The sequence below is a fragment of the Acipenser ruthenus genome, chromosome 28 (genome assembly GCF_902713425.1).
Source record: "Acipenser ruthenus chromosome 28, fAciRut3.2 maternal haplotype, whole genome shotgun sequence".
NCBI classification, from domain to species: Eukaryota; Metazoa; Chordata; class Actinopteri; order Acipenseriformes; family Acipenseridae; genus Acipenser; species Acipenser ruthenus.
In genome coordinates this window covers 25,210,506-25,232,416 of record NC_081216.1, presented here as the reverse complement: position 1 = coordinate 25,232,416, position 21,911 = coordinate 25,210,506, and the positions used below count along the sequence as shown (strand labels likewise).

Below are 21,911 nucleotides of genomic sequence, written 5' to 3'. Positions count from 1 at the left end.
ATACAAAATCAGTCCATGGTTGCTTTGCAAGTCACTGATTTCGCGTCCCTCGCGCTATTATAATGGAATTGCAGATAAGAAATTCACTTATATCTGAATACAGCCTCGGCTTTGGCACCAATACCAGTTTAGAATTAAACTATATTTGTACATGTGAAAAGAACACACTTAAGGTGGTGTATATGTTCCATTAAAGTAGCATTAGTACAATGCAATATATGCAGCATTTTTCCTATAGTATTGTATGTATATTTCTGAAAAGCATGGAACAAAAAAACAGTAACAGATGTGTCAAGTTACTTTTGCATTGTTTTCAAATTCCCAAAACTGTTCAAAGATTAATCTTAAGGTCATAATTACTCTAGTGGTAATCAAAGTCTATTACAGTATGTACTCTGAAACTTTGAATGTAAAAACAATTGAACACATTTTGTACTGTAATTAGTTTAAAAAAAAAAAAAAACCTGCCTCGCTGGACTGTTGGTATCAATACAGATGCTTTTTCCATACTAACCTATAGAGGATGTGCTATCCTCTGTCTTTAGATATATAGATTAGCTATTAGAATTGTCCATTAGAATTTCAACAAGAGACAGTGGCTATGTTTACAATGTCTGTTGGCATCCAGAATGGAACATTATTTTTCAATAATGGTGATGTCATCATGCCACCATCGTACTGTACTTTTCTAGATTTTGGAAATGCACGCTCCAGTGTTCCAACCATGGAATGCCTGGAGGGGGTAGGCCAGTGCCAGTTTGGTACTATTGACATTGTTCCATGGGACAAAATGTGTCAAATTCAAGAGACAAATTGAAGAATCATCATCTTACTGAGATAGAAGTACACTTCCTCATCTCCCGTTAGTCTCGTGTTAAGTAATGCTTATTACATAAATTCAGAACAAATAACAGTGCCAATGAAACTCGGTATAAAATATATATATATATATATATATATATATATATATATATATCTCGTATTGTGAATTCTGCTCAGAGAAGATTCCCTGTATTTATCTTGTCTATTTCCCTGCCTGTCTCACTATAACAAACTGAGCTAGTCTCCACCTGCTTATGTTTCTTGTCTCTGCTTGTGACAGCATCACCTTCGACTAGACTGATAACAAAACGTATACAGCTACATAAATTCAAAACAAACTGTGTTGAATAACAAATGGTGAACATAATGGTATTTATTTATTTGTTTATTTGTTTTGCAATGTCACTGTCTTGCTATTGTTGATGAACATTGTAAAGGAAAAGATATCTGTAACTACCTCAAAGCAGTCTTTTTTCTGTGGGCTTCGGAATTCAAAATGATAGTATTTGTTGAGCTAGCACCCAAAGGTGATTAACAAATACAGACCTCAGCGAATAGAAATTAAACTTTAAATTTCGAATACACAGTATTAATATAAATATAGCAATAACAATTGGTATCTCCTCAACTGCCTGATATAACAAACATATCTAAAGAAATTGGGCTAGAGTTCAGGTTTTGCTGAATCCGATCCAAATCCTGTTACGATATTTTGATTTTTAAAACTGCCAACCACCTACCCATTAACTACTGGCCATCAGAAAATACTGTCAAAGAAGCGTGAAAGTGGTAACGTGTGCCATTCACTGGGTGGCACAGCGTTCCAAACTGCACATGCTCAGTGCTTGGCCCTCTGCCAGAAAGAACTCTTTCATCTTACACTCCTCTGGATTCCGTCACGTCCTGGTCTGGCCAGCGGTCACACTGTAACATTCACTGCAGCAGGTGCTCAGTGCCTGGAGGCTACATTAAAGCATACTCATCCATTTAACATTTAGCCAGAGCCGAAGAGGAAATGTAACTCTCTTCACTTAATTGATGTCATTGGTGTGACAAGCATGGGTTTCTGCTGATGGAATAAAATGATAATACAAATAGATGCATTGAGTCAATATAACTGTAATTAATTGTTTAAGTGTGCAGATTATTAGTGCAGAACCAATCAGGCTTCTAATTATCTGATGATAAAAATGCTTAAACCGGGGGGGACGGGGGGGACAAGTCAAATTAAAGTGAATAACAGCTTTTGGCAAAGCACGATTGGTTTTTATTTATTTACCCTTAAATGGTTGTTATATTTGGCAGGTAACTTTATCCAGATTTCATGTCAAACGATAATTTGTTTAAATGCATGTTTTCCAATGTTTCATTGTTCTAAATCTTTGGGAGTTTTAGTAAAGTGGAGTATTTTTTCAGTCAAAAACCAGGGAAAATACAAATTCCTCCTTTAAGCAGTTCTTTACAATCTTTCAAGTGACACACTAATCAAAAAGGTTTAAAAAAATGATATTTACCAAAAGAAAGCAGATACCCAAATTGTAGTTACAAAGTTAAGAGGGAATGATCAGAGAATATTGTAATTCCTGATGTGGAAGGTATTATATTGAAGGGATTATATTGTAATGATCTGGACCTGTGTTTTATTTTGCTTCATTGTTATTTGTGTATCTTTTATGTGGCTTGCATTGTTTCTCAACAGTGTTGTGTGGATGTATTATACGTTTTAAAGCTATTGCTAATAATATACTATATATATATATATATATATATTAAACCATTGTTGTTCTTTGTAGCATTCTGTGAAGAAGGCTGCAGGAGTGGGGGGACATGTGTGTCACCTGACATGTGCCTCTGCCCTTCTGGATTCATAGGAAGTCACTGTGAAAAAGGTAGGACTTATTTTCTGCACTTATTAGCTAAACATAAAGAGAAAAAAAGAAGGTTACGTGTGTTATTGTTTATAATACATGTTATAACATTTCTCGATATATTCTGAATTCTTTTTTAACTGATCCATAATCTGAAGTGTTGTATTAGTTTTTAAAAATCTCTACGCTATTCTTCATTGTGTTGCTAGTATGTGTCTTGAACAGTCAAATCTGCAGGTGTATGCTGATTTTCTCACTGTGGTTTGTTGCTCGGCAGCATTTAAGTTGTGTATTATAATACAAGGTTTATCATGAGGAAAAAGATACAAATGTCTCTAAAACACACACACAAAATGCACAAGGTTAATACAGGATTACAATAGACTGTGCTTCACTAATGGTGTACAAATAGCAAAGTAGGTTGATTTTGAATGCACTTATATCTACAGCTTATTTATCTTCTGTCTTGACAGTGGAGGTTAAATATATTAGCCGGTATGAATAAGAGAATATAACTGTTCATTTTCATCTGGATAATATAATAACAGCTAGAGGAAATTACTAGACAGGCAAAGATCACAATGCAACAGAAGCTTGACTGAACATTTCTCATTACTTGTAAAAAAAAAAAAAAAAAAAAAAAAAAAAAGGTTAAGCCATTCTCTCAACCCTAAACTAATTGCATCTAGTACTCCTATAAGTCATATTGTGCAAGTGCCAAGACATTTTCTAAGAGGAATGCAGGTGTTTCAATGATTAAAACATGATATTTGAAGTGGCTGTGTTGAAATGAGTGTCTTTTTTTATTGACACATTTCAGAATTCTGTTCTGTTCAATATTTTAGCAGATGAGCTATCATCCCTTGCGCATGAGCTTCTGTTATCTTATTAAGGCCTCGTTGTGGGAGATTTGTAGACAGCGGATTAGCAATCAAAATGAAATATGGACTGGGAAATACTTTAAGAAGAGCATCTGTCAGTCTTAAAATTAGCACTTGTTTCCTTTAATTTGTTTGTACTTTGTTCCTTTTTGAAGACTGCAGTTAGCTTAGAGCTACGTAGATTGACAAACGCAAGCCTATGATCCAGGTGATGGGTTTATTTGCACTTCTCATATAAATATAAATGATAACATGTAGTTTACTTTGCTCACCAGGGTAAAAGACTGCACTCAATTTTGCAGGTTTTATTATCTTAAAACATCTCTGTTCCTCTTGTCTCATACAGTTTCATTAACTCATCCTACAAAGTGAAACTCCCGCTATTGTGGTGCAATGCACTAGAGCACCAGTGTTGTTGATTTTGTTGTGGGCCTGAACTCACCTCAACAATGTGATGGACTATGACAGGACTACTCTCTCCAGCTACACTGCTGCTGGTTGCTCTCTTGCAATAGGACAAGATACACAGGAATACCTCAGCTCACCTTTTGCAGACAAGGTGACATCCAGTTAGTGAACAGAAACAGGTGGTGCAGTGAAACCATCTGAGTTCCAACTTCCAGTTCCGCAGCTGTGGAAAAAATTTGGTATCTGGCAGAATTCTTAGACTATAGCATGCACCCTTTTGTGTTTGGAAGAATCCTGTGTGTTATATATGGGTTGTGGTTTATATACAAGGTGTGCAATATACTTAGGTGACAGAATATAAATATTGACAGGAGTAAAAGGGTTATAGTGGAAAACTGTTACCCTGAGGATTACAAAAGAGGACAATGATGCCTGAAGCATCAAGCTTAAACTCATTATTTATTAAGCTCTGTAACACTTTACATTAAATGTCTCGATTTGTTGTGTATTTACATATTTAGTTACGTATTTACATTAGTTAGTAAATACATGTGTACTTACACAGAATTACAGTGTTGTTACGTATAGTTACAATGTACTTAATTTGTAAATATTTTTGCATATATATAAACACAATTGTACACAATTGTATCAGAAAAGTATTAGTGTGAGGGATAGGGTTAAAACATGTTTTACACATTAAGTACATTGTAACAGCGCAGACATCACAAAAACATTCGCATAACACAATTTCAGCAGGAATAGTAAGGTATGTATTCCAAATAATTAATTTATAAGGGAGATCCATTCTAATTACCCATGGGCTTACAAGCAATGCTTGTATAAAGCTCTGCTGAGTCTGAATACTGTACCCCCCATGGGCTGCATGTTTCAAGTACAGCCAGTACTTCACAATATTTAAGAGTCAGCTGTGCTCCCTAGACTTCATAAATCCTACCAAAGTTCTCCTTTAGTGTAACTGGAGGATGTAAGAGGTTAAAAGCTACTAAAAATACAGATAATGGAATAATACAGAACAGATTCGATGGAAAGCATTTCCAGGTTAATTCCCTCGGCATGTATGTTACTTCTCATGCAATCTGATAACATTAAAATCATAAAAGCAACGGCATGTTCTGTCCATCTTTGTGGATGTAGTGAGAAACACAAAAGAACTTACCAGTACCTAGTCACCTTCAAATGGGAATTTCTGTTCAAAAACAAACATATGACTTTAAGTCAAAAAGACGTGTTTTATTCAGGTTTTGAATGACTGTGCTTTTAGTCTGATCTTTGGGGATGAAAGTCTTGATATGTCAAGGAGCTTGAGTTTTCAGTTGGGTCATTCAGGGCAAGGACTTCAACTTTATATAGCCTCAAGTTGCATTATTGAACAGTTTGTGGAGGCAGCTGTAAGAAGAATTACAGTACTTATTTAGTGAGACAAGCAAATGCACTGTTTTATTTATCAGCTCCTGCTATGACTCTCTTGGGACCTGATGCATGTTTCAAGCATTCAAGTAGCTAGAGTGGGATATATATATATATATATATATATATATATATATATATATATATATATATATATATATATATATATATATATAGATGCACAATGAAACGTGCATAATGTTATTTATATTTTAAATAGTGAGCGGATAGGTTTGTTGATTGTTTGAGTAGTATTGTTCCTTGGGATAACAAAATACTGAGCTCAAGTCATGTGACTTCATAAAAATGCTGGATGCTCAGTGTTTGGTATTTGAGTTGAGTTAAAATTCCCAAAATGAGTTGATTAAGAATCTGTATAAATAGCCATTTGAAAAGACATGATTTTAATTGACGCAAGAACAGCCAAAGATACAACCATGCCCCACTTGAGTAATGAAGATTGCCTGGTTGGTAACGGCATGATTTGAAGGCGGCTTGCCTGTGAGAGACGTTGCCCGGAGAATGAGATGTTCTGCTTCAACAAATAGCAGACTAGTCCAGAGAAACCAGGAAACTGGCTCTGTGATGGACAGGCCACGTCCTGGAAGGCAGAGGGTCACCATACCAGCCCAGGACCGTCACATCCGACTGATCCATCTGCGTCATTATTTTCAGACTGCAGTGGCTACAGCATGAGAAATTCCAGGAAGAAATAACCCGCGCATCAGCAGAATGACTGGAGCTCGCCGTCTGCATGAAAATGATTTGCATGCTCGGAGGTCATTCAGGGGTAACATGTTGACAAGTCTAAAATATGCACAAGAACACAGAAATTGGACTATGGAACAATGGTCAAAGGTGCTTTGGACAGTTGATGGATGGACAACAACAGCTGTGCCTTCTGCCAGTTCTGTTGTCAATTCAACTCCTGTCTTCTTTCTATTCTTTATGGATATTATCTTCAAGTATTGCTCATCCTTGTTAGACAGCTTTTGGGGTCTTCCAGTCCTGGGTTTGTCAATTACAGATGATGTTTCTCTGTACTTGTTGATTATGCTTCGGATACCACACCTTGAAAATTGAGTGATGTAAACCATTTCACTCAATGTTTTTCCTTCTTTATGCAAGTCAAGGTTGTTATAATAGTAGAAAACACTAGTGGAGGCTTTGGGTAAATTGTTGATCTTTATAATGCATCGGAGTAGAACATTGCTTTTTCTAATATTCCTAACATTTGTATTGTCTGATTATTATGTCAGGATTATAAACACTGTGATGGAAAAGAAAAATACATCCAGATGTTATAACTACAGGCCTTTTAATATGCCGTTCATCTCTAAGGTCCTAGAACTTAGGAGAGACCATCAAAAACAGTCTCATTCTGAGTTTCAGCCATTCCAGGTTGAACACTGTTATTAATATATATATATATATATACTTACTTAGTAGTCCAAAAAGCAGTGGCTTCCAACTATAGCGTTATAAAGGGATTCATATAATTTCATGTAAATGTTAGCAGAACCACTTGACTTAATAACAGATTGATATATTACAGAACAGTTACAGCATTTTTCAATGCAAGAATTCTTAAATGAACCATTTAATTGAACATGCATGGGCAATATTAGATTGTGAAGGTTCAATAAATCCCTATGCATTTGTAATTTTGTTTAACTAAACATTTTACAATTTTATGTACATCAAGTTGAGAATATGACTAGCTATATAAATAACAGGTGATATATTTCACTCGTATCACAGAAAGTACTCTACTGTAATAAAATGAACTGATATGTGTAGGCAGCAGGAATAATTAAATCTTCTATAAGGTGGGCTTATGAATTTATGAATCCCAGAAACGAAAATCGATGCATAGCATTTTAGTGTGTCAACCAGTTGTTACGATAACTTCAATGTGTTTATTTGTGTCACAATCTGTCTTTTAAATAATTTGTTGCAGACTGCAGATTACTGTCATTACTGTACTTCTGTTTCTTGAGAGTTTACACATTAGCACCCAGAGATTCAGTGTTCTCAGTACATATGTTTAAGCTAGTTTAAAATAGAAGAAAAAAGAAAAACAGGAAGAAAAAAAAGTGTCCATTAATGTAATAGATACATTCTGGGCTATCCTTTAGTATGAATTGCAAAGATATTTACATAACAGAATTAAAAAAGAGGGGGCCTGCTGGGCAGAGAGCAGGAATCAAGACTATTGGTTAAAGTGCATGCATTTTCTTTTTTACATATTAATAAATTAATGCTGCTGTGGGGCATTGTGATTTCAATAGTGACATGAGAAAAAAAGGGTTTAGAAGTATCTATTAGGGAGACGATGTGGATTCGATCCTAGCTGGCATTCGCGTGAATGAGAGTCTATCGACAGCCTACGAACGGATCAAGTGGATGGTGCAAGATTATGTATTTTATATTGGAATAGGTACAAATGTATATATTTCATATTTCCATGTGATTTAGTAATTTCCAGCACTGCATTATTACATACAGGTAGATGAGACAGAGACGTTACTGGTGGAATAAAGACCACTGCTCAATGATTTATGGTAGAATACAAATTTTTTAAAAAAACAATATGCCCTTTATGTTGCTCGAGGTTATTATTACATTATGTCAATCACCAGTAAGCAGAAGGCTTTATTCCAATGATATATTCATACAGATTCTAGAAGACTGTTGCAAGGAAGTACTCAACATTTCAAGGTGACTTTCCTGGTTTCGCTATAGGACTAATGTTTAACTGTCATTGCTATGCACTGATGGGACTTTATGTACTGTTTTGGGACAACATACTGTACTTCAAGTTATGTAGTTTATGTTGGTTATTGCATCAACGTAGAACGAAAGGTCAGAGGTGTATAATATATGATCTCTTCACTGTGAGCTTCACCAGGAATGGTGTGCTGCATTCACTTCAGCCTCATTTTGCAAAGCAGATCCCTTTTCAAAAGCAGAAAACTATACATTGTAAGAACCGCAAAGGACAAATACAGGAATGAAGGAAGCTAAATCTATAAAGGAATGTGTTCATCTTTTTAAGAGCTATTCTAGAGTAGAATGAAGAACCAGTGGGCAACGGTTTGCAGGTATTGATTTTATGAACAATAAATGTGAGTGATGATGGGTTGCATTTCACATTATCCCAACTAAGCCAACTGTAGGTCATTCACTTGATTCACATCAGCTAATAAAAGGGTTACCAGCAAGGGGAGAAAAATCGAGCAGAAAAAAAGATATCCATTTACAAATGGGCTCTAAGGGTAAAGTCAAGCACATGCCAAATAGGATTACTCATTATGTCAAGATTGACATATTAAAGGACCGCAGTTATAATTCCGATTTCTCTAATGAATTAAAGATATTGGGGTTGAAAATGGAAAAGGCAGTTGATGGACAGTTAGACATTTCCATTATTTCGGGAAACAAAAATTTAGCTGAAAAAGAAATGAAGTAAAACCCAAGGGATGCATGCCAGGTGACTTTTAAAACAGACATGCACTCATTAAGGGTGCACTTTTCTGTTTTAAAGCTAATTTGACCTTTACAAAAAAATGAATCTGTGCAAGACAAAGTTCAGAACTGGAAACAAATCTGATTTTCCTCATTGTTTCATAAAGGGAAAGAGCATAATGTATTACTGTATAAGTTGATTGAAGTTATGGCCAGTTTTGCATCACCTCAAATTTTAGGATTGAGACATAATAAAAATAAACTATATTAATATAATTTAGATCTTTTATTTAACATCATGCAATCAAAGAAACTACCAAATGATATCGCAAATATGTAAAATCTATGCAGTAAATATGTAAAATCTTCAAACGTTGTATTAGTAATGACTGGTACGGCAAATTATCCTGGTGCCAACACTTTTTATAATTTGTTTTTGTACAGCTTTAGCAACCAGTAAACAAGCCTTTCTATTGATCTGTAAGCTCTGAAATTTATAGCACTTAGCAGGAAGAGCTAGTGTAGCAAAATCGTCGCTTTTGTGTAGAAGATACTTTGAATGTGAAAAGCAATGATCTGATTTTCAAGCTCTTAGAGCTGTGTGTCAGAAAGTGTGATCTGTACAGAGACCCAAAGTGACTGAACCAAGAAGCAAAAAAACACATTAGCTTCATATAACATGAAGAAGAGAACTGCAACCGCGAAATATCAACGTTGCATCTTTTTTTCTATTATAGAATGATTATTTTTTATCAATTCTTATACAGAGCGAGCCTATTGTCATCTGTGGAAAAGCACAATAATAAAAAAAGGCCTAGGGCAAGGGTGGTTTATGAGTAAGCTTTTTGATTCTCGTCTGTGATGAACAGAATATTCTGCTATAAGCCATTAGATATTCTCCTGAGATTACTAAAACAGCGATTTTGGGAAAATAATCAGTTTACATTATTTCATTTGAGAATGAATCACGACACCCTCTTTAGATACAGTTTATATCATTCAAATGAAATTATTAAACAAAAACGAGCAGATGCAAAAACTGCATATTTAGATTGCCATAGATTGCCATGCTGATAAATTACGCACTAACTCACACGTCAGTACACTATAAATAACTTAGCCAACACCTGTAGAAGTTACTGAACAAATGTTTTTTTTGTTTGTCCAACAGATCTTTAACCCTGTAATGCCCAAGCATTTTTCAAATGAGAAAGGCTACTTTATATAACACATAATGTACTGCATATGAACAATTCTGACTTGTGAGGCTGGATTTAAAAACTAATATAGAGGGGTGGCTAAGCATTGCATTATATGAGAGAGAGAGAATGGGTATTATATGGTTAAATTAGAATTCACAGCAGTCTAGGATTAAGTTTTTCTCTTTGGCAGACCACACTGGAGTAAATTCAGATAAGTATGAAAAAACAAACATAAAAAGGCCAAAGACAGACAGATGGAAACTAGTGGCACTTACCGTACAATGCTCACCAAACCTGAAGAAGGGCGGACAAGCAGGCAATCATGCTACGATGACAAGAAAATTGCATGGCTTTCAATAAAATAGCAATAAGACCACAGTCACTAAAGATGTGAGATAATGGCAGTACGCACATGAGAAGAGTCTAATTAGGGAAAATACGACATGATGGTTATTTATGTGCAGTTGTTTCAGATGCTTTAAAAGAAGAAAGTTTTTAAAAGAAGAACATTTTTTTATATATATATATTTATAGAAGGTTTACTTTATATTTATAGAAGGTTTACTTCTATAAATATATAAAGGCCTGGATGTAAATCTAAATTAAAATCTTTGAAAATGTTAGGAAGTAGAAAAGGACTAATGAGAGAGAGAGAAAAAAACAGTGTTAATGCATCTAGAAGATGAATCATAATTTGGCTTTGCTGTGCAGGATGGCATACAAGAACAGCTTTCGAAAAATATGTTCACCCATCCTCGCCACCCAGAAGCTGTTTTATGTTTACAAAGATTTTAATGGATTGAGGCAAGAGCATTTGTTCTGTCTGTCTCATATCTCCCTTAAAAAAATGTTTGTATGAGAATACAGTGTACACTGTAACATCTGTGTGGTAAATAAAAACTTGGTCTTTTAATGCAGATGTCATTTATTTACATTACCAGTAATGCATAGATGATTTATTTAATACAAAGTACTGAAAGGTGTTATGAGAAAATGATTTAGTACTGTCAGCCAATCAGCTTCCAGCTCTAGCAGGCTTCTATTGGACAGCAGAAGGCCATTGTGATGTCAGAGCATCAACTGATAATCCGCAAGTACTAGCTTTTTCATATTTACTCTCTAGCTTTGAGAAGAGAAATATCAAAGATTGTTTCTTTTCAGAGGATATTGTAATAAAGGTTTCAAGCTGCAGTGTATAGACATGAAGACTTAGTTGGTCCACATTTTTAGATCTTCCAATAAATGATATGCCTAAAATCTACTGTTTTCATGTTGAGCTGATCTGCATAGGTTAGGGCCTTCTTTCAAGGGGCAACATCCCGACAAACCATAGAACGACGAGGCAAATCAACATTGTGTTCATTTATAAACAATGTGTACACAGCTGCAGCCTTTACATCCCATTTAATGTTAAAATGCAGTGCTTTGCTTCACATCTGGCGAACCTGGCAGCAGCAATTTATTATTGATTTTAGAGTAAACAGACTGTGTTTATAAACAGAAAAGCGGTGATTGAAGCATGCAGTGGTTTGAGAATGACAGGCAGAAAAAGAAAGAGACTCGGCTTAAGAATGGACTCTTAGAAATGGAAAATGGGGAACTATTATATAGAATTGCTTGTTTGTTTTAAACAGTACTGTACATAAAGATTACCACGCAAATGTAAAAAAAAATGAAATAGAATTAACAGCAGGAAAGAGGAACTACATACAAAAGGGCTCAATCCGTTTCATAATTAGTAATACGATTTATTACAATGATTTTAATTATACAAGGAAGAGATTAATTAAAGTGAATAGTTCCATATTACGTGTTATTGCTGTGGATTTTGACTTTGGCTTGATTATTGTTTCTACTACTTCCGCATCAGTCAGATCACCTGCTTTGTCTCCTTTTGATTCGTATTTGATGAAATGGCAGGGATGTTGTTTTCTGCGCCATGTATAAGGGAATACATTTCTCACAATTCCCTGGGTATGCTTGTTCTGTAGTGACGTCGGAATGGATGATCAATAGCAAATGTTCCGAAGCTTCGATCCTTCTGAGCAGCAGTGTGCCTGTAAAATCTGAATTAAAGATCACTGGAGGAGAGCCAGTCTCGTGGAGATGTATCATGATTTAAAGCATGGACAGAGTGTCAGCAAAATAAGCAAGCTTGTCATTGGCAATACACTGAAGCATTTTCATTAAGGGGACAGGCAGCTGTTTATTGTAGGTGCCTCATTTTAAATCACACCACTTCTGTGCCTCTATTTGTTGAATACCATTTTTCCCATTCTTTGTTTTTTCTTTTGCATCCTCACTATTGGGACTGTTAGGATCTATAGTGCAGTAGGTACAGTACTACAATTCTTACTGATGTGGCCACCTTCTTTGTAGATTGTGCCTTTTGTATCTTTAGAAATATCCTGAATTGTGCAGTGCCCGGTACTGTTTTAAAACAAAATTAAAGTATTTTGGTGAAAAGATGTTCAGGTGTGTCCTATAAACTGCAGTAAAACAGTAGCATTCTCATGTTCTGCTTCTTGAGTTATACCAGAGCTTTTAGCAGGGTTTCAGTAGGTAGAAGCGAATATTCCCAAAGCTGAAGCATTTGGAAAATAGAATTGGGCAGTGTGCTTTCTTATGAAGAATATTGCACTGAAGGCCAGCGTACGGCAGAATGTATTACAGCAGACGTCAATGAATCATATTTTAGTGCAACATTAAAATAGTCGAGGTACTGCACAGCTTTAATTGCCTCTTTAAATGGCTTCCATCACAAAGTGTTCTTTTTTCCTCTTCTACATATGAGTCACGATCTGGTTACTGCAGTTTAATATCACCATCATACCAGGATCCAGTCTCCATTTGGGGTGCACCCCTTGTTTAGACCAGGTAACAACAAAAGAAAACCTCAACACTAGACTTTTTTGTTTATCAAGCAGGTGCATGTTCTCATCATTTTAATGCATACAGAATAGGCACTTTTTATTTTCTACAAAACAGAATTCGCAAAAGATGTTTTCTGTGAAGCTTATTATAAGTGCATATCAAATCTGCATTGCAGCAGTCATTTAAATAGGAATACTGACAACTGCAGGGATTTGGTGTCAGCTGTTTTACATCAGCCATGAAAGTATTCAATTACTGCTGCAATGTTTTCTGTTCTGATTCTTTTTGCTGTCAAAGTGAACACAGAAATATACTTCATTATTCTGACTAATTTGCACAAACTCCTGTTGCTTTGACTCATCTTTTTCCCAGGAGGCTCTTGAAAATCAGATGTGATATCACAAGGAGTAAGCAAGCAAGGGAATATGAAAAAAATAACACATCAATAATAGGAATCTAAATTGCTATGCATATTGTAGGGTCACATTTAAGTGATTTGAAATTGGGGTGTTGAGTGGTATTTCTGTGGGCTTTTATAATCAGTACATTGTTATCTTACAGACCATTAGTAAGTTACAGTAACACTCTTTTCCATGAAAGAAGCTATACACTGTACATTTGTGTGTCGATGTTGTGTAATTGCTATAGTATCACTTAGTTTCCCCCCTATGTCACTGTAGGCCTCCAGAGAATTATCGCTTAATTCCCATTTTACCTCCCAACATTCCCTAAAGAGTTTCATTGTTATACATGTTCATGGAAGAGAAAATACATACGATACACTGTAATGTTTAAAGGATACTGTTCATGGACTGTGGAAGCCAACAGTGACAAACCAGAAAGGCATGCAGTGGCATTTCGTAGCAGCCAGTGAATGAAAATGAAAGTAATTTCCCCTGTTTTTTTTTTGTTTGTTTGTTTCTGAGGCAGATATTGATGAATGTGCTGAAGGGGTCGTTCGGTGCCACAGACGCTCACGCTGTGTCAACCTTCCAGGCGGGTACCATTGTGAGTGCCGAAGCGGTTTCCATGACAACGGCACCTACTCTCTTGATGGGGGGTCTTGCATTGGTAAGCAATTAAGAGCAAACAGCTCTTATTTTTTTAGTATGTAGCACTTACTCTAAAACCCAATTAGCATTCTGTGTTCTTCCATGCTTCTGCAGACAGATGTTTATAGGACATTATCATGCATTTACTGTAATGCCACTCTTTATAGAAATGTATGTGTTACTTCTCTCAAACATTGCAATCAGTGGAATGGAAAACTCCAGATCCACTTCATCATGCTTAAGCACAGCTGTATGCTGTTTCATCAACCAGGCTTACAAGTAAGATGTTTTTTTTTTTTTAAATTTAGTCGTTGCCAATTATTTTTTATTATTTTCTCCCAATTTTGGAATGTCCAATTATTTTATTACAGTCGGCTCACCGCTACCACCCCTGCGCTGACTCGGCAGGGCGAAGATGAACACACGCTGTCCTCCGAAGCGTGTGCCGTCAAGCCGACCGCTTTTTTTCACACTGCAGACTCACCATGCAGCCACCCAAGAGCTACAGCGTCGGAGGACAACGCAGCTCTCGGGCAGCTTACAGGCAAGCCCGCAGGCACCCGGCCAGACTACAGGGGTCGCTGGTGCGCGGTGAGCCGAGGACACCCTGACCGACCTAACCCTCCCTCCCCCCGGGCGACGTTCGGCCAATTGTGCGCCACCCCTTGGAAGCTCCCATCCTCGATCGGCAAAGGAATAGCCTGGATTCGAACTCGCGACTTGCAGGCTATAGAGCGCATCCTGCACTCACGTGGAGCGCCTTTACTGGATGCGCCACTCGGGAGGCCCACAAGTAAGATGTTTTGTGTTTATTAAATTCTCATGACACTTTAACAACCTGTGAGGCAAACTTACTTTTACATACTAGATGTGATGACCACCTGAGCCCTGTTATCAAGGTGTTTTAATAAGATGATGGAAGGAATATCAAAATTGACATAAATAGCAAAGAGAAAGAAAATGATACATGAAGTAATACAAACCACTGTATTTCTAGTAATCCAATAGGTTTCATTTGTCCTTTGTATGTTAACGGGTTAATGGAAGTGAAGTACCTTGCTTGAAATTCTAGTCACTGCTGTACAAAGGCTGTCAGTGAAACATCGATGTCAGGTATTTCCCTGTATCACTTACAGTAGCATTCTTTATAGTGTACTGCCTTGTTATAATAACTCTCTTGTTTTGGTGGTTCTAATTTCAGTTTTCCAGGCAACCCAACAATAGAACACACTGAGGTCTATTGAACCATCTAAATGGTAAAATAAATAAATACCTTGGTTATTTAAAGTATTAAAGTCGGATTTAAAATATTTTTACAGACAGATATGTACTGAGAGGCTTGATGTTTGACTTGCTTGACCTTGGTACACAAAAGGGCTCTATTTTATTGATCTAAACAGTGCCTGTATTTTGATCCACTACTCTTTAGATCATCCAAGTATTATTGACCATAAAGACCCCTGAGATTTGGAAACGTAGTAAGGAGCACATGACAAGAGGGAATTTGTGCATCAGTACGTACGGATGCAATGAATGACCGTCCCATAAATGCAATAATAGATCTGTTTCTCAGGCTAGAGATAAACTACATTAAAAGGACAACTTAGGCTATAGAATACAAATGATGGAACCACATTGTGAAAGAAAGATTTCAAAGTGATGTGCTTTATATTTATATCTGTAAGGTAATATCGAAAGATGGCTGCAATATTAGTTTGGAGGAGTGCCTTTAAGCCTTTATGGGTTTAAATTAATAACTTTAGGAGCATTTGAGAGACAGGAGAGGAGAATATTATTAATGTGTTTTGTACTCTATATAATATGTGTTCTCTGCATAGTCTCATAATGCATTGTCCCCAAAAGATCAGAACAGCAGCCATTAATAACAATAAAGCTTTGCAATAGGAACTTCAAAGTGATCTTTAATCTGTTATTTGTATTATAGCCACATAGATTAATAGTGCTGTCACATGCTGTGCATACATAATCCAGATACAACATTTAAAAAAATCCCCCTTAAATGAATACATGTCTGTGTTTGATCCATTCTTTTAAAGTAAAAAGTAAAAAAAATATATATATAAATTGCAGCCTTATGTCCATCTTTGTAGTGTTAGTTTAATTTTAAAATGCATTACTGCTGATACAACCTCATATGAGTGTCTTTCATACATGTGGATAAATATAATGCTTGCGAATCTGCAGGTAGGCATACCAATTTTGATAGAAATTAATTTTGTCTTCCAAATCTGGAGCAGAACACACCTGTAATTCGATCCATCCCGTTAAAAAAGATGAGGTCCCGTTTTGAAACCCCTGCTTATCCACAAACCTTGAGCAGGTCACATCACCTCCTTGTGCTGCAGTCCTCTCTGCTGCAAAACTGGGTGGATAAGCTGAATCTCAATTGATTATGAGAAGCTGCTGGTTTAAGGACTACATAAATAAAAGCTCCAAGGAGAGGTTGGAAGGTTCCAATCCTGGTCATGTCAAGTTGTCAATCTTGACAGGGTACCACCTGGGTGACAGCTGCGTTTGCCATTGCCCTCACTCAAGCCAGGTAAGAAAAATCTGCTGGGGTTGGTTCGCCTCACCAGAGCACAGTGACCTGTAATAATCAGGCAGCAAGCACGCATTCAGTATCTTGGCAACATGCACTGCATAGGTTTACCGGGTGAAAAGAGGCGATTGACTTGACAGCGTTGATCTCCAGTCCTCCAGAACTGGACTGATAAAACAGGAGTCAACACCTCATTTGGTTATTTTAAAGTCTGAATCTACATTTTTATATATTTGTGAGGCAGCCCCCAAGGTGCTGAAGGTAAAGATTTGAAAAATGTAAACAGATCATTCACTGCCAATGATGCAGAACACTGCAGAATGCAAGTGGTGATAGAAGCAGGGAATTCATAAGTGACAGTCAAACACAAGCCTTCAGCTGTTCCCACACAGGATGTCTTAGACTATATGCAGGACTAGTGCTATCATTTAGTAAATGGGTTTCTCCCTCACGTGACTTATTAATGTGTGATGCAAATGGAATCCCTGACATGTGCAGTAGTCAGTATTGCTGTATATAAAAACTGCATGGCCCTTTCGCAGGTCCATTTCAGTGTGCAAGCCAGCAGATTCGGCTGCTCAGTTGGCAGTTGCTTCCAAATCTGAGCGTCCACAAATGAATGATGTTTCACGATGAACAGGGGGCCATTCTGGAAAATAGACTTCTCTGCAGATTTCAACCACCAACTACCCGCAAAGGAATTCGAAGTAGAGTGGCTACTGTTAATGAGATCTTACATCAATCACCTGGTAAAAAAAAACATAATAGGGTCTCTGTTTTCTAGGATTTCACCCCACTGTCCCAGCAACATTTTTCAATAAGACACAAATACACATTACCTTTCTTTAATGGTTGTATATCCCTAGACAAACTATCTAGAGACCATGAAGGCATTCCATCCATAGTGATAATTATTATACTCCAGGTAAAGGGGAATGCCCTTATCCAGTGTCCTTAACCTCAGTTAATATTTGCTTCTGCATGCACATTCCTTAATCATGGTCGCTTGATTATCCGCTCATCTTTGTCTAATTTGAAAAAAAGAAACCGGCTCTGCCTTCCGTTTCATCATGGTAAGATGAGTCTACTCATAGAGTGCAAATATTAGTTATAAGAATCTACTTAGAGTACGATTAACATGATTTAAATAATTACTTGAAGCAGTGTGGAGTAGTGGTTAGGGCCCTGGACTCTTGACTGGAAGGTCGTGGGTTCAATCCCTGGTAGGGGACACTGCTGTTGTACCCTTGAGCAAGGTACTTTACCTAGCTTGCTCCAGTAAAAAAATACACCAACTGTATAAATGGGTAATTGTATGTAAAAAATAATGTGTTGTCTTGTAACAATTGTAAGTCGCCCTGGATAAGGGCGTCTGCTATGAAATAAATAATAATAATAATAATATATTATGGTGTCAGCATTTCAAAGGTACTACATTTTAAAGATTTACCAAAAGGGTGCATTTACAGCCTATCGTGTAGGGGGGTACAGCATTAAAAATTTGTAACATTCTGTCCTACAGTATTTGTCCTGGTTTACCCACACCTATAACTGTATGACTTAATATATTGTGAAATTAAAAAAAATCAAATTATCAGGAAAAAATAAAAACGTACTGTCATAACCAGAGATGTAGAGTTGTGCTTATCATAATCAGATACTGCAGGGCTAGGGTAATCACAGGCATCATTATGTTGAGCGTGAGGGATGTTTTCATAACCAAGTTCAATGGCATTTCTATTGACTTTCCCAACGAGTTCTGGAAACAGTTTTTGCTTCCACCGGGTGTCATGAAAGATAAATCTCCCTACTCTCCTACTGATTCTGAAGTTAGTAGGCAGTGGATATTAAACCGTAGATGTTTCCATTACTATGCAGGAGAAAAGAAGCCTACATTGCAAGCATTTGTATATATCTGCCTTTATATTAGCTCATACATGTACAAGGCTTGCATCCACATATGGTACATTGGGAACATCTATGTAATTTATATGCACATGGAGCGACATTCTCACAGTTATTAACTCCAAATCGTCATTAACACGATTGTTTCAAAGAGTAAAAATGCACCCAATACACATGCTTCTTTTTTTTTAAATAAACCCAACAACTCACATTTAAGATATTTAATTTAGTGGCTTGTGAATCTATCATTTGGGTTAGTTGTTCTGGTCTATATTTAAATAGACTGTAACTGTTTTTGTAATGCAGTAGAGTAGCAATGGTCCACTCCAGTCCTGTAGGGCTATTCTACACCAGGTTCAACAGGTATTATGAAAAAAGAAACTGAGTGTACAAAATGAGTGGAACAAATACCTGGTCTGGATGGACCACAGTTGTACATCTCAGCACTATGCATCTTAAATTCTTGATCCACAAAGTAAATGATATGTTACGTAAAAAATCAAGATTTAGAAGCCATGCACATTCATAAACAGATGGTACATAGAAATTATGCCAATAAGACACAAGTACACATTATATGCACCTTATATGCATCTGTATTTTACGATACATAACCTGTCCATATGGACTGCCTAAGGGTATTAAAATGAAATGCAGTTGACATTTTTTTTAATACAGGACTGTGATCATCAGTCAATCTCAGTAATTACTAACATCTGTTTCTGGGATAAATTGGATAAAATCCATGGCAGTTTTTTCCCCTCCCTCAACTGTGCCACAGGGTTTGAAACAATTCTCTTGTGGAAGCCTGTTCAGTATTGGAATGAAAAGGTATGAAGTTATGCAAATAGGTCTGATCGTACTATAAAAATAAGTGAATGTTCCATTTTCTTTTAAGTTTGTTTTTAAGCAGGAGCCAATCTGCATTTGCCTGAAAGCAAAAAGCACATGTTTGCTACATGCATTACTTTAGTGCTGGGACCGGTTTGTGTGATGGGATTACAAAGTACCTTCAAACAACGCTGACAGTATAGCTTCATTATATGTAATCCATAATCTTACCTCAACCTGGTGGATATATAAAAGCTGCCTCTTTATTTTTAATTAATGTAATTTAAAACTACCTTTCAGAAAAAAAAAAACATTGCACATGAATTAGTATAGCTAACACCCAGGTATTGTGGTTGAATAACAGATGTTTTATTTTATTTATACTTCACACTAACTGATCACTGTCACGCATTCCATAATCTACCCTTATGTGGAGCCTACTACAATAGACACCAGACCTTGTTGGTTTACCACTTGGTTTTCAAAGTACAGTTTACCTTATAGGGTACAATAGAAACCAGTGGACCAGCAAGACTTTTGAGTTTATTGATCCGCTGCACAATTTAGTGACGCAACATCATGGAGAACGTTCGTCCTCTGTATGGGCGAGAAGCATAGAACAACCTTCAGATAAAACTTTTCTTTTTATAAAAAGGGAATCCATAAAAGCATACTGAGCAAGTAACATCTAGTAAGATGTTTCAGACCCTGCCTGTTGAGTATACTAATGCCGAGGCACCGAATTCTCCCTGGAACGGCTGTGTCACTGCTAAGGGCTGTTCTTATACAGCTACTGTCCTGGGTGACAGTCCAAGGTGTCTCTTTAACAAAGAATAAAGATTGCAGGGTTTGTTTTACTGTCTCGTAGACATTAACGAATGTGCTACAAGAACACACACCTGCTGGAATGACTCTGCTTGCATCAACCTGGAGGGCAGCTTTGACTGCTTGTGTCCCACCGGACCCTCCTGCTCTGGGGACTGCCCTCATGAAGGAGGACTCAAACGCAACGGCCAGGTCTGGACTCTGAAGGAAGATAGATGCTCTGTGTGCTCTTGTAAGGTACAGTATTTGTTGTGGGTTTGGGGTTTATTTTCATCAAACCTGCCTGCTGTCCCCTGCCTATAATTGTGCAGTTTGGTTTTTTTTTTGGCAACTTAGAATGCCGTCACCACATTGCTACAGTATTATGCCAGCCCACTCTCTCCTTATGAAGTATAGGATTTTCAAGTGGGAAGTCAAATTGCTGCCTTGACCTGCTTTTTCATCTGATTTGAACCCAATTGGGATGAGTTAGGACACATTTCAACATCATTCCAAAAATTAAACAGGTTATTCTGGATTTTTTCAATGATGTGTAGGTGTACTACAGGTTTACGCCTAGCGATGTAGCAAGCTATGCACTATTGATGAAATGCACTTGTCACAAGAATGAAAGTGCTTTTATTATATTAGAAAGATTCAGACAGAATCGCCCATGTACCTCCGAAATCCCTTTGATGTATTTTTTTTTATAACTACATTAACTGGCCTGTAGCATTTATATGATATTGCTATATTTATTATTATAAATGTTCCCATTTCAGTACATTATTTATGGATTTATAGGTTCTTTTCCGCTATCCTGGTTCACTTTTTTTTAAAAGTGCATTTGGATGAGGTTATATCGCATGCTTAACAGTACAGAAATGGAAAAGGCACAGTTCTGATGAGTGTTGGTAAAGGAAAAGGACAGTATCTCAGGTCAAATTATAGTTTGCAAGAAAAGATGGGCGTGTTGTAAAAACAGTTGTCATGTCATATTATATTGTACTGTAAATACAAGACACTTTGCTGCAATCTCTGGCATGGCATTTTACGTCTTCTCATGAAGGCTTCCCTCTTACTTGTTGAATTTTATCCATGCATTATTGTTTTGCAAAAGTGTAAAGAAATGTCAATATAGTTTATATATATATATATATATATAATACCCAGTAGCCTACAGCATATACACAACTTCTCAGAAACATGACTATAAACAGGGATGAACAAAACAAATACATATGCAATTGTACTTCTTTTTTTATATTTAATGCTTACCTTAAAATAAAAAATAAATAAATAAAATGTCTTCCATGCCATTGTGAACAGGACCGGGAACCGCGCATGTATAACCCTAAAACTAAATTCAACTCAGAAACAGAAGGTCAAAAGAATGGTGTCATTTTCTCATTTCTTATCCCAAAACCCTACTGATTCCCAAGCCATCACATCACAGTCCCCTTCTATACTTTCAATCTCCGCCTGCCCAATCAGTGATACAACTATCAAAAGTTGGCAGATGTATCTCTTTAATCTCTTTATTAGAGAAGTGAAGGTTGAAAGCATCATTGTGTCTGACCTTACCAAGATGGTCACCGTAAACAGGCCATAGGCACTGGTCTGTTCCATCTTGACAAGGGAAGGAAGTTAATGGCTTTAGCACCTCCGTCTGTCGGGAGGCCGAACTTCACCGTTACCTGTCTCTCACCCCGTCAGAGCCATCTTTGCTGCTGTCCTGTCCGACTGTGAGGAATCCTGATATTACTGAAATTTAAATTCTGTCAAACTGGCTCATAATGTTTCAT

The 21,911-nt window shown here is 36.8% G+C and overlaps 1 protein-coding gene across 1 annotated transcript in view; it reads left to right on the top strand.

Moving 5' to 3' along the window:
• LOC117434546 (protein kinase C-binding protein NELL1-like) overlaps positions 1-21,911 on the top strand; it is a 113,605-nt gene that overhangs the window by 89,354 nt on the left and 2,340 nt on the right. The window contains exons 15-17 of the mRNA XM_059002953.1: positions 2,616-2,711; positions 13,885-14,025; positions 20,171-20,364. Of these exons, the coding sequence (XP_058858936.1) occupies positions 2,616-2,711; positions 13,885-14,025; positions 20,171-20,364 (431 nt within the window). The remainder of the gene's footprint in view (positions 1-2,615; positions 2,712-13,884; positions 14,026-20,170; positions 20,365-21,911) is intronic.